Genomic DNA, 17,160 nt, shown 5'->3' with positions numbered 1-17,160 from the left:
TTGTTTGGAGAAGCTCAGTACATCTTGTCAGTATGCTGTTGCCATATTTGGAATTCAAGAAGATTTCACCCTTGCAAACCCCGTATTGGAAAATCCAATTATTTCAACAGATTTGGGCTTTAATTCCTCTGAGTACTACAGCCTGTTCTTCACTATAGAGGCACTTTCTCCAAGTTCCAAACCCCTCTATATTCTGTACTGCTCTATACACATGAGCATCTGGCCCATTGTGCTGAGTTCCATAAATATGTATTAGTTTGGGATATTTGAATATAAATGGTGTACCCTGGGCTTTTTGATAAAGCACAAGGACGTGCAAGTTCAGGACCTCTCTCCTCTTTTTTTGTTCAGAACATTATCCTGACTGAGAACATCAAAACATTGGGAATATGTATTTTTAAATCTGTTACTGTTGGCATTTGGGTAGTGTTTTTATTCCTGTATAACAAGTTCTTTTGAGAAATACAATGCACTTGTGTTCAGGGTACTATCTACCACCCCAGATATTTGTGAACAAATTGGTTATGAAGATTAGATTCCACCCACGTTAAAAAACAGAACTGCCACTTGAATCCAATTAAAGCTATTTATTAGAAACATCTTTTAAAATTTAAAAAGACCCTGTAGAAACCAATCTTGAATTGAAACTGAAATTATGTTGCACTGGGTATAATTATCATGAGAGGGATTAATGAGCATGTTCAATTACACATTTGCTTTCCTACTCAGGTTTTACATTTTTAGTGGAGGAAGAAAATGTCACTAGGGTGGAGGAAAGGCCATAAACAAGAAAGCTAAGTACATTTTGCTGCAGTTAGACATAAGAGAAGTACTTCTTTATGAACATAAATTAATATTAACTCTGCTGGGAGTGTATCAGTGCACTTTGTTTTTGGTGGGTGTTGGTAAACCAGATGTTCCTCAAAGCAAGTATTTACATTTCTTCTTAGTTGTTGATTTTGGGAGAAAGGAAAGAGAAGGGAGGCTCTATAAATGCAATGTACAAATGATGTTTTGTGGACACAGTCGTGAAGGAGAGGGAGGACACTAGAGGGAAGGAATACAGCACATACAAGAAAACATATTGCTGGAGTAGTAATGGCCATATCTTTTATTATTTTAGAGCCTTAGTACCAAACGTTGTTTGGCACTTAAGGGAGCCCCAATTCAGCTTCAGCCTGCCATGGAAACCATGGGAACAACTAAATTTGGACCTGCACATGGATTCATGCCACTGTGCCATTCCTCAGGTTGCCTGGTATTCCCTTGAGCTAGCTGCATCCCCCACATCCTCCTCTCAAGAGGCTCTATGAAGGAGGAATGGCATGTACATCCAGTGTCAAAATCACATGCAATAAGATAGTAACAAGGGCTGAACAGCAAAAGCACAATTTTGTCAGAAAGAAATATCCCCTCAGATCCATCTCTAAGGCCCTGTTCATTGCCAAGCCAAGCCAAAGCTTGATTCATTTGGCCAGGAGACTATGACAATTGACATGACCCCAAAGGAATCTGCCAGGTCTCTAGGAAGATTATGGTGGCTTCATGTCACTCTGCATTTCCTGTGCACACCATTGTGGAAACTTCTGAAAAGTCTAGGACTCCTGTCCCCTATCCTGGAAGATGTCTGCTAATATCTAAGCTTAAGATGGTTGGCCAGCATTTGATTTCAACAGCTTTGACTATTGGGTAGGCTCAAGAGGCATCAGTATGTAAAACATGGATGAAATCTCAAGGGTGAAGTGATGCATCTGCACAATCACACATTTTAGTTCTTAAAGAGTCTTCACACATTACAAGGAATTGAGCATGGTATCAGTATGGACCAGAGGCTTACTGTTTTGATACTTGTTACCTGCAAGAGCAACTTTCTCAAGCACACAGGATCAAGAAAACTAGCTACCAAAATTGGAGGGCAAGGTGATGCATTTTATCTCATTCTGTATAAGACTGGTCTGCCAGTTGAATCTTAATACTGAAATGGTGATGGGATTGCATCTCCTACCCCAAAGAAGAAGGCCATTGTAATGAATAAGGAAAGGATCTGTGGCACATGCAGCTCCATCCTATAAGAGAGCAGAACAATTGGTAGGCTCAGAGAGAACAGCCAGGAGATGTAATGTTGCTGTTCCATGACATCTACAGCTTTAGATAAGATATGTCAACAGGAAGTGACCTGAGGAAACTAACAGTTATCACTTTTCATCTGGAGACTGACCTCAAAACAAAGAAGGACACAGAGAGGGAGATGCTAGAGAAAAGTGAGTAGTACTTTGAAATACCCACAAAAATGAAAGCGGATTGGAAATGTTGAATCACAACTTCTTCAGTTCACAAGTTATGCTGAAAGCCATATACTGTATATCTAGATGTCCACAAGAAACTCCACTTTCTCCTCTCCTTTACCTCTTGCTGAATTACATGAGTGCTAATTACCATACATGTGGCTTTGAACTGAGTTTACAGTAATTGAAGTAAGATGAGGCAAAAGGGTAAAGTGGAGGAGGAAAGAGAAAATGAAAAAGTGGGACAAGGTTCATCAAGACTGTCCCTGCTAAATTGTGTTTGCCCATAAATCTTCTAGGCCTGGTATAAAGCTTTGATTTTTGCATTGAAAATTGAGATGAAATGGACTATTGGTTGTGCGTAGCAGATCAGTGTCACTGAAGTCTTCTACCCAAGATAGAAAAAGCACAGAACAAAAGAGGGAACTTGAAAATAATAGTTGATATTCAGTAGGGTAGCTTTTGATGTCCTTAGAAGCAGAGCTCCTCACACAGTCATTAAAGGTCACAGTGAACATATTCTTCTATTTTTGAGTCCTCTGGCATCTTTAATTTGTCTTCCCATTCTCATTGAGTTATCTGCATCCCAACTATAGACTCAGCTGAAATATTTTCGGCATTGCTGTGTTTAGGAGTTTTCTTGATTAAGGTTATTTTAGAAAATAGAACTCCTGAATCCTTATAATCATGGAAAATCTACATAGCATCTGATTATTACCTCCTAAAAGCCTACCAAGAACAGCTTAAAGAGAAGGAAAAAAATCTTATTTGGTTACTATTTCATTACACTATTTTCTGCCACCACATCTTAATTCAGTCTTATGCACGTGAATCTGCCCTGCTCTTCTTGAAGAGCTTTAGATTTGCCTTCCCAACTGGGCAGCCTAATCTTTTATTTTCCAGTCTCCTCGCCAGCTGTTGAAATTAATTTTCCTGCTCCCATCTTCCCTTTTCCAATATTTGGCTCTTTTTCTTTGCCTTCTAGTAAGGCACCTGACCCTTTCACACCTTCACATTCACTCATTTCCTCCTCAGTGCTCAGTTTGGCTTTCATCTTTTCCTTCTATTGTTCACTGGTTTCCAGTTTCTCTTCTCTTCCAGCCAAGATGTACAATTAGACTTTCCCCTTTTGTCTCCTCCTTAAGAAAAACCCAGGAACTTGAAAATGTCATATTTAATCTTATTGTCCATTTTCAATGTGCACTATAGTAAAACAATTTGCTCCAGACCATACTGACATAGCAACATTTTGGCCATAGAATATGTGTGTGTGTGTGTGTGTGTGTGTGTGTGTGTGTGTATTCATATTTCTATGGCCAAAATGTTACTATGTCAGAGATATATATGCATGTATGAGAGAATAACTGTACCAAGACTGCCTGCAATGCAACTACTTCAAATTATTTTTTGAAGTACTTAGATAATATTGGTTAAGAATGTAAACGTGCTTTTTGCCATTGTATTCAATATCATGAATGGCTCCATTATCTCATCTGATCCCTTTCCTTTAAAAAAGCGTATGGAGCAGCACAGCAGTTTGTGCAATACTGTGGTAATGTCAACACGTGATGAACTGACATTATTGTGTTACCTTCTGTGATATGACTTAGCACAGAGGAGGAGATAATGAAAAATGATTGCAGTTAAAGGACTCTGTGCCCTTAGAACAGCTTGCCTAACAATTTTCTTGCCTTCCCCCTTCTTTCTGTGGGTAGAGAAAACATTTTTTAAAAGGTAAATTTTCACCAAAGCATTTATGAGCTTATCACAGCATGGATTGTTCACATTCTTGGTGGAAGGAGAGCACATAAGATTGCTTTTGATGTAAACAGAAATTGCCTGGAGCTCCCAGCATGGCTTGTTCTAAGGCATCCTTCACCATTCCCTTTGGAAGGTATAAAGTCTGTTTTCAGGCACAGTTCAAAATACTTGTTATACACCATAAAGCCCGATGCAATGTAGGTGCACTTTTTCTGAATGCCAGTATTCTCTACAAGTCTTCCCTTTGAAATCTTATTTGAGGTCTTCTTTCCATCCCATCATTCTCACAGGCACAGCTGGTAGGCCACAGGGGAAGACTTTCTTGGTGGCTATGCCCAGGCTCTGGAAGACTCTTTCGAAAGAAGCTTTTTTGATGTGCCTCTGGTGGATATATTTCTTGTTGTTTCAATAGGCCTTTGGGAATTGACAGTTTATGGATAAAGGATTTTAAATAATGTGCTTTTATTGTCTTTATTTCTTGCTTTTGGTAGATATGTGTTTTAATTGTTTTTAATTCTTTTGTAATATTTAAATTTTGTGTATGCCTTTACTGAGGTAAACTTTCATCTGTTTTAATTTTTGTGAGCTGCCTAGGAATAAAGGATGAGGAAAAGGTAGGAAATGAATTAATGAATGTGGATGAGGATGATGATGATGATGATGGATGTTTGTGTTCATGGCGGCTGTAGTTTTCATGTCAGTAGGGTGGTGAATCCACTCCATGATGATGACCCATTAATATGATGATGATGATGATGATGATGATGATGATGATGATGATGATGATGATGATGATAACTTTATTCTCATAACCCGCCTCATCTCCCTGAAGGGACTTGGGGCAGCTTACATGGGGACTAAGCCCAGTGGAAAAAAATTAAAATACAACATCATTAAATACATTTACAGTACAAGGCATAACCACATAGAAACATGTAAACCATCATTAAAAACATAACCCCAACAACAACTGATACCAGTAGCCCAGCTCAGTAGATATGGTCAGAGCTAAGAGGCAGGCTGGAGCTTGAGCAATATACTCCAGGGATGGGGCTGGTGATAAAGTGCAAAAGGCTAGATATTAAACAGGGCTTGAAGGCCAAGTCAGAATGTAAACTAATTAGTGAAAAGCACATTGAAAGAACCGCGTTTTCGAATCTTTACGGAAGGTGGCCAGGGTGGGTGCTAATCTAGTATCTCTGGGGAGAGAGTTCCAGAGCCAGGGGGCACCACCAAGAAGGCCCTCTCCCTCGTCCCCACCAACCGCACTTGTGACGGAGGTGGGAGCAAGAGAAGGGCCTCCCCAGCAGATCTTAAGGCTCACACAGGTTCATAGTGAAAGATGCAATCGCAAAGACAGGCAGGACCCAAACCGGGTCCCATTCTATTAATAGCCATATGGAAAGCCCCCTGGAAATCAACGATGGCATTGTTTTATGACATAGAAAAATAGCTTCGAAAGAAGTGGATGCATAGAATTTCTGTCTGCTAGGTTGCTGTAAAAAGTACTGGAGTGCAGGGAGTCCTAAGATGACATTTAAGAGGATCCTCCCCAACTATTTATTTGTTTATTTATGTATGAATATAATGCCCACCATATACCTTTTGCCGTCAAGTTAAACTAAACTAGGACTTCAACCAAGAGCATCTGGAGAATGAAGAGACAGAATTTGCTTTTTGGTGAAAGAATCTTTTCTATTTAGCTCAGGGTGTTAAATGCACAATAGTTAAGAAGCTTTTGGAGCTTTCGTTGCAGTAATCCTGGGGATGGATTCTACTACAAGGGAGGGGAAAAGTCCTTTTTTCTTTTTAGCATACAGTCCCTCAATGAAGCAGTGTGAAGAAAGAGATAACATTCAGATGTCGTATCAGTAGTGGGTGAAATGTTTACTTCACCTGTTTAGCATAATGCACCATGTGTGCTTTAGCAAGCAATTTCCCTCCACATAACAATACTGTGATTATTTGTGTTGGTACTTTTGCTCACATGCTTTTGTCAAACAGTTCTTAATTCTAGGCCTCTACTATTTGTACTGAAATCCTTTCTATTTCATATTTACTCTTCACCTTTAAAAGAGGGCTTCTCTTCATTTGAAGGTTATTCCTTGAGTGTTTATCAGTTTTGCTTCAAAAAGGGAGCCAGAGAAACAACATACTGTTCTATACCCCTAGTTTTGTGGTAACTGGAAAGAAAATCGGTTGTCAGCTTACCTGGCTATCACCTTTCACTTAATCTACACTTCAACAACTTTCCCCCCACTTTCTTTTCCTCAATAAGGCACTATCCAGTCTTCTAGCTGCAAAGAGCTTGAGATGTGAAGATGTGAAGATATGAAGACATGATTCAAATTTTCTCTTTGGCTATAAATTTGCTGAGTGGTTTTAAGGAAGCCGTGATCTCTTTAATCTATACATGTGTGCAGACATTCTCCTTTCTACAATACATGAGTAATAATATGAATTTTTCTCAGTGGCTGTTGAAATGATTATGGGACCCCCCCCCCCCAAAAAAAAGCATTACAAAAATAAGCATCATTTTTGTTACTTCAGAGAAGTATATATTTCCACCAATGCATAATAGTTTAGTTATTTTTATGTTGCTGATGTGAATGATAGCCATTTGCAGATTATCTTATTTCTATTGTGGAGGAAAAGGAGAAATAGTTCTATTTGGTTGCTTCATTGCTGATTCCTGACAATTAACTCAGTCCAGTAAGGGCAAAACTGCTCAAAATGAATGCTAAGCAAAAGGGATACTTATGTTCTCTGAACATAGTTTGTATTTCTTGCAAACTACCATTAGGTTGACTTTGTGTTATGGTGAGCCTATGAATGAGAGGCCTTCAAGTCACCTTAGCCTCAACATCCATGCTCAGGTCTTGTAAAATTGGGGCCATGATTTTCTTGATTGAGTCTATCCACTTACGGTGCAGTCTGTCTCTTTTCTCATGGGCTTCTACCAAGCATTATTGTATTTTCTAGTGTATGTTACTGTATATAGGTGGTAACAAGACGAAGGAAACAAGATTTATACATTTTCCTTTCTTATCAATAACTGTTGTTTTATTCATTTGAGTGATATTTATTCTGTCTTTCAATTTTAAGAAGTCATTAATGATTTAAAGAGACATAAATCCCAATATATTTTGTTCTAATTGATTCTGGCTTTATTTTCCAGATCATTTGAATAGACTTTCTGGATAAATGAAGGGAGCTTTTACTTTTCTTGTTTCAAAACAAATTGCTGAATATCTCTGGACCTGTTTTTAAACTTTATTGCAGTATATATACTTGTATTCTGGTGTATATATATTTCCTGTTGTTTGGACTTCTCCTGTAGCATTGCTCTACAATACATTATCATAGATTTCTTCATTAAGAGTCTTGTGGCCCTACTTGCTAATCAATGTACTGAACAAGATTAAATTCAAGTAAAGGTTCTTCCCACTTTGTCCAGTAGGCAGGGCCTACTCAAAGCATTTTGCTACCTGATGTAAATGTGGTGCCTTCCATTTCACATACAGAAACACTGTGTTTACTTTCGCATGTGAATTGGAAGTGGAAATTTCATTTCAACTGGGGAATGGCCTCTACTCATTGCACTCATGCAGCAGGCTAGCCTAGAAGATACAGGGCAGGCTGTATGATGATGCACAGAGATTTGCTTTCCAATGAAACTGAATAGCTCCACAGCACTGAAGGGAGACAATAGGACAGCTCACTTCTGCCCATAAAGACACGTACTATCTGAAATGGCCACCAACATCCATTTATGACACCAGCCAATTGCATAAGAAAACCCGGGTTTTCTAAGTTAAAATGAAAATTATTGTGAGACATTAGGGTCAATAAAGTCAGGATTTTCCCTACAGCAGAAGTGTTTCGTTTCAGTGTGCGCTTCCGCATGGTTGCTGACTTTCTTTTACACTCACGAGTAATGAAACATACTGATTTCTTGACCAAGTAGAAGAGGATGGAGGTGTGGGGCTTAAAAAAGAACTAGAGCCTAGTCCAGTTCAGTTCCATATAGAATCGCCTCATTGAATCATTGGAACTTACAGAAACATTGACTTATCAAGCTCTCATTCATTCAATGGGTCTCATATAGTTGGAACTAAATTTTTAATTTAGGTTTAGTCTGCAAATAGGGAGAAAAGAAAACTAAAAGAAAAAGAAAAAACAGAATCAATGTATTTTTTTAAAAATTGGAGATAAATACTTCAACATAAAAAATAAATAAAGGGCTTATTGTGAGGGAAGACACAGGGTGGGACACAACTTAGAATAATTTGAGAGCCAAGTGAGAATTACAAGATATTTTTGTAAGGCTAGGGAATCTGTGATATAAATAGCTCAATCCTGAATAATTTTTAATATTCAAGCATCTTGAACCATCTGGATTAGGAGATTTTGGATATATAGAATGTCTAGCTTCCAGGCTTAAATAGAAAATACAAGAACCAAAGCTGCATATATGTTCCCTCCTAATCTACCACTCATTGTAGTTGAAGAAAGAGAAAAAAGTGTTGATAACCATTTAATGGTTGTGTGGAAAATGTCACACACGAAAGAGTACAATTTAATAAGATGTACTAAGAGCAAGGGGAAACAGCAGAAAATATTACATCTACAGTATATCCAAATTAATCAGAACTGCAGGAGGGAACTTCCTCAATATACAAAGCCATATTGTCCAGATAAGAATTATCTTCAACATGCAGGTGGCTTGTGCTCTCTATCATAAATTCCTTTATCTGATCAAAGCAACTGCTCAGGTACAAAGACACCAGGTGAAGCAGCCAGGCGTAGCAGTCACCAGAACCACAAGCTGTACACAAGCTATAGAAAGGAAGCAGGACTGTATGTTTAGTTTCAGGACCATGGAGAGCAGTCTGTAAACTACAGATGTATTACCTTAGCAATACATCTGTATTTCCATCCTAAATACGAGGTGTCACCTTAGATTGAACACTGATATATAGGAAACACTGCATGAACACCAAGCACAAAGTAGCTGCACATAATAACATCCTGAAGAAACTTAGTGGCAGTGCATGGGGTGCAAACCAAAGATTAATAAGAACATCAGCCCTGGCCTTGTTTTACTCGATTGCTGAGTATGCCTGCTGTTTGGCACAAGTCTGCCCATGCATAGCATTGAACGAAACATGCAGAATAATCACAGGATGTCTTAAGCCTACACCTGCTGATAAACTACAAGCTAGGTGGCATTGCCCCCCCCCCCCCATGAGTGATGGGAAGTTGCTGCTAACTGTGACAGAAATAAGATTGAACACTGAAAGCCATCCACTGCATGGCTATCAGCCTCCTCCCAGTAGATTCAAAGCAAGGAAAAGCTTCATGAGGACCACCACTCCTTTTGATGTTCCCCCAGCAACAGCAAGGGCATCCCTCTGGGCAGCTAAGCCAGGAAATCCCAGTTGGATGGCCCCCCATGAAGATCTGCCTCCAGGGGCAAACCAAGAATGGGCAATTTGGAAGTCCCTGAACAGACTCAGAAGTGGAGTGGGCAGATCAAAAGACAATGTGGCAAAATGGCACTACCTAAAAGAATCCTCCACCTTGTGTGACTGTGGAGCAAAGCAGACAACTCTGCATCTGTATGCTTGTCCGCAGTGTCCTGACCCATGTACAGAGGAAGAATTTGAGGCTACAGACAATGTGATAGCTTTTGCCCATTTTTGGTGAAAAGATATTTAACCACTTGTGCTCCTTCTATTTTTTATCAGTTTTATATTAATTTATGCAATGCTTTTGATACGAAAAAAGCAATAAGTTTGTTTTGTAGGCAGATCTGGAGAATCTTCCTGGAAGCTCTGCCTGTTCAAACACTTTGGCTGTGAAAGAGCCAGTCCTGTTATCATAGCCCTCTGGGGTAGGAGAATCAAGATTGGTGGAGTGAGGAGTTGGAGAATATTTTTTAGGATATCCTATTTCACGGAGAAGCCCAAAGTCCACTCTTCCCATCAGAGACCAAGAAGGGCTCCTGGGGATCATGTGAACAGGATATGAGCTCCACAACAGAAAGTATCAGTTCAGAAATAACTGGTAGATTGCAACACATGTAGCAATTTCTCTACATGCAGCAGTTAACACCCTCAGTGATGTTATGGTCCTATCATCATAGTTTGCCCTTTCCTCCATAGAAGACATCCATCCCATTTACTGGTTCTAACTGTGATCTGAATTTTTCCCCTTTCTTATTTTTGTTTTATCCCAGCCATATTTCTGACTCACAGAGAAGCAAGCATGTCAGATTTAAATCCAGATATACGCAGCAAATTTCCGTAGCAGGGTAAAGCAACAGGGCAAACTCATATGGTCCATCTATATACAAATGAGCTATATTGTGGCTAATTGAGATATACTGTATTTCTTTGCTTCTAAGACATACTTTTTCCTTATATAAATATCTATAAAATGAGGTTTATCTTAGAATCATCTTAAGTATTTTTTTCTTGGTGATGGTACTGAAATTAGGGTGCCTCTTATAATCAATAGTGTCTTAGAAACGAAGAAAGACAATAGTAAAAAGCCGAGACTTGGTAGAAAATACCTATTCCATATTTAACTCGCCTGCCCCTCTCTGCTGTGTGCTGCTCTTAACTCCCTACTGAGAACCCCATGACTTTTGCAAATTTCTTGCCACTGATTGGCAGCCAGAGCAGCTGACAGAATCACTGCCTTTGTGAGGTCAGTATCAGTTGCTAGGAGACTTGGAGCTGCAGTTACACAAAGGGTCCTAAGCTAATGCAAGGGTGCATCTTGGGTGGAAACAGTGTGAAGCCCCGATAGAGTTGGTGTGACTGTCCCAAAAACAGATCAGCTGGGCGATCTTCACAAAGAGGCTGAGTCGTCTCAGCCTCCGGTAATTGAGGCGATAGAATTTTTAACCTGCTTCATTTATCCCTGACAGCAACCAAAGCCAGTATCAAATACTGGGGACATATTTGTCATGGCGGGGAAGAACAGTTGCCAGTGTGTAGATAGGTTGGTGGGATGTTGTGGAGCAGTGATCAAGATCCACAATGGGTTGGCGGCCATGGTCCTTTCTATGTAGGTTGTGGAACTACTTCTGTAAGAAAGGTACTTTATGCAAATCCCCAAGCCCTCTCTCAACAAGACTTGATTTCCTTAGACCCCTTTCATTTTGAAGTACTTTGGAGAGGGGATAGACTGAATAATGATTGCATGTGCTTGTTCAGTGTCTGTCTTTCTAGTCAACTGACTCCACTTTTTGATATTATATTGATATTATATTGCAAGTCTAATAAGTGGATACTGCCCTCTTCTAGAAATGAAACAGTTGCACTTGCCTTATGCTCTTAGTCAAATTAAGCAACTTAAACAAATTAACATTTTCCATTCTACCTACCGTGTTTCCCTGAAAATAAGACAGTGTCTTATATTAATTTTTGCTCCCAAAGATGTGCTAGGTCTTATTTTCAGGGGGTGTCTTATTTTTCCATGAAGAAGAATTCACATTTATTGTTGAACAAAAAAATGAACATTTATTATATACTGTACAGTAGTTGTCACCACAAACAGCATAACCAGACAAACTGTGAATCCTATCAAGAATTTCTTGTTACTACCACTATTTCCATGTACAACAATCTATGGTACGTATATTTACCAATCCTGCATGCTCTGGTGTTCTGTTTGGCAGGCACTGGGCATGCTTCCAAACGAAAACTTTGCTAGATCTTACTTTCAGGGGAGGCCTTATATTTAGCAATTCAGCAAAACTTCTACTAGGTCTTATTTTTTGGGGATGTCTTATTTTCGGGGAAACAGGGTACCTGGTAGTGTCTTTCCTTTTTCCAGGTGCTGCAATAGATCAATCCCAATAAATAATAATAATAATAATAATAATAATAATAATAATAATAATAATATTTTAGTTCTATACAGCCTTCTCTCCTCAAAAGGACTTAGGGCAGTATACACACAAAAGAAGGCAAACATTCAATGCCATAAATAAGTACAAAACACATCAAAAACACAAAATAATAAGCAATAATAGCAATAAACTTATTACAAAGGAATTAAGCATCAGAATAAAAATGAGAAAGCTGAATAAAAATAATCAAATAAAACTGAATACAGAATACTAATAGCCTAAATTAACATTCAGATATATACCCTAAAATAGTTAAAATATGTTAGAAATGGCTATCACAGGTGTTCACTTAAAATGTATCATAGCAGCCATAAGGTAGAAGTAAGTTAGCCAGCATTCTGATGGCATTCATTTAAAGTGTCCTAGTCTTCCTCCTCTCCATACAACAAAGTGCACAAGTGCGTTTTCAAGAATTTTTTAAAAGAAGAAGAGGATGGGAGCCATTTTTATTTCTTTAGGTGGGGAGTTTCAAAGAGGGGAAGTGATCACGGAGAAGCTCCCCTCTCTTGTTTCCATCAGCCACACTTGAGATGTGGTGGGACCGAGAGCAGAGCCTCCTCGCTGACCGCCGTGCACAAGATGGTTTATATGGGGAGATGTGATCAGATAAATAGCCTGGACCGAACCATTTAGAGCTTTATAGGTAACAACCAGCTCTTTGTATTTAGCCTGGAAGCAGACCAACAACCAGCGGAGCTGCCATAACATGGGAGTGGTTATTTCCCTGTACGAAGCCCCTGTTAGTAATCTGGCTGCCGATCTTTGGTCTAGTTGTAGCTTCCAAACTATCTTCAAAGGCAGCCCTACATAGAGAGCATTGCAGCTGTCCAAACAGGATGTTGCTAAGGCATGGACTACCATGGTCAAGTCTGGTGTCTCAAGGTACAGGTGCAGCTGGCACACAGTTGTAACTGCGAAGGCACTCCTGGCCACCGCCAACACCTGAGGTTCCAGGGCCAGCGATGAGGATCACCCCCAGACTGCGACCTGTGTCTTTAAGGGAAGTGCGACTCCATCCAAAATAGGCTGTAATCCCACACCCTTTCTTTCTTTCTCTTCAGCAAATGGGTTGAACTATGTAATCAGTCACAACAACCCTAGTTTTTCATTTTCTTCTTTACAGCTCAATTCGCCTAAGAACACAAAACCTCAAGCATTTCACACAGTGGTTAGCAACTGTAGTAGAAACATAGTCACTTAAGAAATGGAATAGGCTCATAATTTACATGTAGGTGTAGCTGAAGAACCTTCTCATCCAACTCATAAAGCCATGTCTGTAGACACACCCATTATCCCCTTTCCACACAACTGACACACCAGTAGCAGCAAAGCTCCAAGTTTCTTCCACAAATTTTCTCATGCAGTCCCTTTATTTAAGAAACATCCATTGTAACCTCTCCAACAATGCCAACTCTCTGGATGAACAGATGTGTCCCTCACAACTTACACTGGATGATCTCAAAATCTAAAGAAAACAAATATATCTATACTTTCTCAACACCAATGTCTTCTAAATATTTTAATTTTGAAAGGCCAAGCAGGATTTAAAATCTGATTGAGTGATTGTGGCAGCATGGATCTATTCATCTGAGATTTAAAATAATGGGAATAAGGGTTGGGGAAACAGTCAAGTGAGAACATTCAGAAACATAGGCATTAGAAAATTATCCCCCTTATACTAAACTATCACCTTGACTGTAGAATAAAACATCATATTGGAGCCCCTTCCAAACAGCTGTATAAAATCCACATTGAACTGGATTATATGGTAGTGTGGACTAAGATAACCCAATTCAAAACTGATATTGTGGATTATCTGTCTTTATATTCTAGGTTATATGTCTGTGTGGAAGGGCTCTGTTAGACAATGCTATTCTCAAAATCAGTATGTTTAATAGGGCTTCTTTCCAGGTAAAATTTGCATAAAATGTTGTGACTGACTGACTATGGTCAAGCTAAAATCCTGTCTTGTCAAGAGTTACTGTAGCAAAACGTGGCCTCATGCTCTGCTCTCTGCCTGTTTCTTCATGTTGGGGACAGAAGCAGTTGAACAAATCACTGATTTTTCATCCAAAAGTTTGTTTGTTGTGATTTTCAATCCCAACAATCTGCGCTGTCTCTTACCACTCTCCTCTGGTGTTATGCATTCGCTATGGCTTGTTCCAAGATTACTTCCTTGTTTTGCTGAGGGAAATGCAAACCAGATTTTGATGTTTTGAGGTCACACTAAATAAACCAGAGGCAGGAGGTTTATTCAGCTATTCCCATTTATTCCAGGAGGAATTGTGGAGTCTGTGCCATCAAACTGCCTTGTGTTTTCTTATCTGCAACAAAATCCACAGAATCTTTCTCTATCCTGTATATTATACATAATTCATTCCTCACCATAAGCTATGCTAGCAGGGCTGGTGGAGATTGCAGTGCAACAATAACATAGTAAGATCCAGAAGTCAGCCATTCCCAATCTAAGCAAAGCCAACATGTGTTCAAGTTTACACACAGGTGGAGACCTCTGATTTTATTAGGTTTTTGATTGTGCAAAAGCACTTGCTAGAATCTTTCTGCAAAGCAATGCTGCAGTAAAGCACTAGACAGCATCAGTTTTGTGCGTGGGTGATGATAATGAGTGGGTCCAACAGTCATGGACAAAATATTGTATAAGCTAATAATATATTCTTAAAAGCTGTGCTACATGTAGGTAGGCAGGCACCCAGGAATTCATTGCAGCTATTGGGTAATGTCTGAAAGTTACAAATGTATGTCTACCACTATATCTGGTTGCAAAATGAAAAGTAATCTTTGTTAAATGCTTAAGAAAAGGAGCTAAGGTAGAATAGTGTTTCATTCAAAAGGAGAGTATTTTTATTACATAGTATTGTCTGCATTTGATTTTTCAGAGAGTTTCACAATATGTTTTACCATTAGACAATGCTCAATAGTTGCCTACAGCAGGGATGCTACAGAATGGGAATGGCAGTGGAGGGCAAGAGCTGTGTGTGCTGCACGAAGCAAACTGGGATCAGCTAACAGATTTCTGGATGGTTTTGCAATAAAGCAGCAATGACTGCAATTTTAAAGTCTAAACTAGACAGAATCAATAATCTATAGAAAATAAGGTAGAGATTTCTACTTGTATATTACAGTGAACTTATTTATCACTCATAGAGGCTCTGCATCCTAAGCTACCATTTTTGTATCTGACTCCAGTTCTGAAATTTTTGGTTCTAGTAAACAAAATAGATCCTAGAAACCAATGCTGTGCTTGTCTGCTGCCTTAAAGTATGGTGAACCCTGTACTGTTGCCAGTGCTGAACTACAATTCATGCCAGCTTCTGTCAGCCTGAGTACATGGAATGGGAGCGGGATAACACTTTTCTTGTTTGCTTCATGCCAGTGGTGGCTATGGCTTCCATATCATTGGAGTGGTGAATCTGTTTGGAGTCTTGATTTATACTTTAAAGATGCTATGTCAAGTAGTCAATCCTTCCTCTAGATTCACATTCTTAGATATCTCCCTTGAAGTTTGGACTAAACCTCACAGTGAATCTACCACTTTGTTACTACCCATTGGGATAGTAATCTTAACTTCACCAGAAAACGAAGTTAATAGTTTAATGCAGTTTCCCCAGGATTTCCTTCCTCATGCCTCGAAGTAATTGTAAGATACAGTACTTTTTATATACTTAATAGATAAGTTTGATTTTTTTTAACAGGCACAGTAACTATGCCACAGACAGACAAGCAAGTATGCATTCCACCAGAGCTTCCAGATTTGCTCAAGCAGTTTACCAAAGCTGCTATTCGGACTCAGCCTCCAGATTTAATCCTATGGTCTTCCGAGTAAGTTTCATATTTTCTTCTGAAGGACTTAAATTATGTTTGCTTGGAGAGGATTCAAATATAGATTTACTTGAAGAATTCTACATATGTAATACTTGGCACTGTAGTTTTTATTTTGTTCTGCTGCTTCAAAATGCAGACATCATCATCATCAGATAGAGAGGAAAAGCTGATAGGAGTTGCAGCCAATAATAGCTGGAGTGTTGAATAATTCCTGTGACTACTGGGTAGAAATGCATCTGCTGTTTTATGCACACTGGGCTCCATTCACACTTTGGACTGGATGCATAAACTGAAGCAGAGCATGGGACTATAATTCCCAGAATCCTCTAGTTAGCCAGTAGCTATGCTGGTTGGGCAATTCTGTATATTGTAGTCCAGAAAGTAACATTTCCATACCCTGAACTTGGGCCATGCCCAAAAGTATGACCTACTTCTTCCTGTCCTTACACAAATCAATAATAATAAGGATGTATGAAAATGACAAGATTAGCATAATGATCAGTGTCAAGGTTTACTTCATAGCAGGGATGGGTAACTGGAGCCCTCTAGCTGTTCCTGGACTGCAACCCCAGCACTATCATTCTTCGCTTCTCCATTGGGCAACCTGTCTAGGTTGGACAGAAACATGTTAATCAAGGCCACAACATTTCACTGTCTCTTCTTTGCAGCATCCTAGGTTTGAGTTGGTAGAATTCAGAAGGCATACATAGTAATAAATAATAATAATAATTTATTTATAACCCGCTTACATCTCCCCGAGGGAACTCGGAGCAGTTCACATGGGGAGCAAGCCTGATCAACAGATAAAACAATACAACAACAGCATATATAATTCAAACAATAACAGTAAAATAACATTCAGAAAATACATAGCGAGCATCATGACTAAACGGTGGGGCTAATAAGAAATTACAGGGAAGGCAGGCATGTGCAAAAATGCAAGGCAATGAGATAGTAGTAGTAGTAGTAGTTGCTCATGATGTTGCACAACAGTAAAAATGTTGGTTCCTTGATTAACATGTTTTCTAATATGCCATTTCCTTAGCTTGGTGTGTCAATTCTATGGTATTTTTATTGTGTTCTTTCCTTTCCCTTTTGGTGCTGCTTTGTTTCCTTTTTTTCCAGAAAAAAATATATCTTTTCTTAAAAAAATAAACAGTAGTACACTTTTCCAGTCTAGTGGTTTGAACATTGGACTACGACTCAAGAACCAGAGTTCAAATCCCCACTGGGCCATGAAAACCCATTGGGTGACCTTGTTGTGCTAATCATACTTTCTTAGCCTCAGAGGAAAGGAACTACAACCCCCTTCCGAACAAATCTTGCTGAGAAAATCCCACGATAGGT

The 17,160-nt window shown here is 39.1% G+C and overlaps 1 protein-coding gene across 3 annotated transcripts in view; it reads left to right on the top strand.

Moving 5' to 3' along the window:
- LOC100554206 (ropporin-1) overlaps positions 1 to 17,160 on the top strand; it is a 40,388-nt gene that overhangs the window by 10,793 nt on the left and 12,435 nt on the right. Inside the window, exons 1-2 of one of the 3 annotated variants that reach the window (XM_003214870.4) lie at positions 10,778 to 10,935; positions 15,684 to 15,810. In XM_003214870.4, the coding sequence (XP_003214918.1) occupies positions 15,695 to 15,810 (116 nt within the window). In that variant the 5' untranslated portion in view covers positions 10,778 to 10,935; positions 15,684 to 15,694. The other 2 variants (XM_062972475.1, XM_008109513.3) reach the window with 2 other exon arrangements.

The sequence above is a fragment of the Anolis carolinensis genome, chromosome 1, assembly GCF_035594765.1.
Source record: "Anolis carolinensis isolate JA03-04 chromosome 1, rAnoCar3.1.pri, whole genome shotgun sequence".
NCBI lineage: Eukaryota > Metazoa > Chordata > Lepidosauria > Squamata > Dactyloidae > Anolis > Anolis carolinensis.
This window is presented reverse-complemented; position numbering and strand designations above follow the sequence as displayed.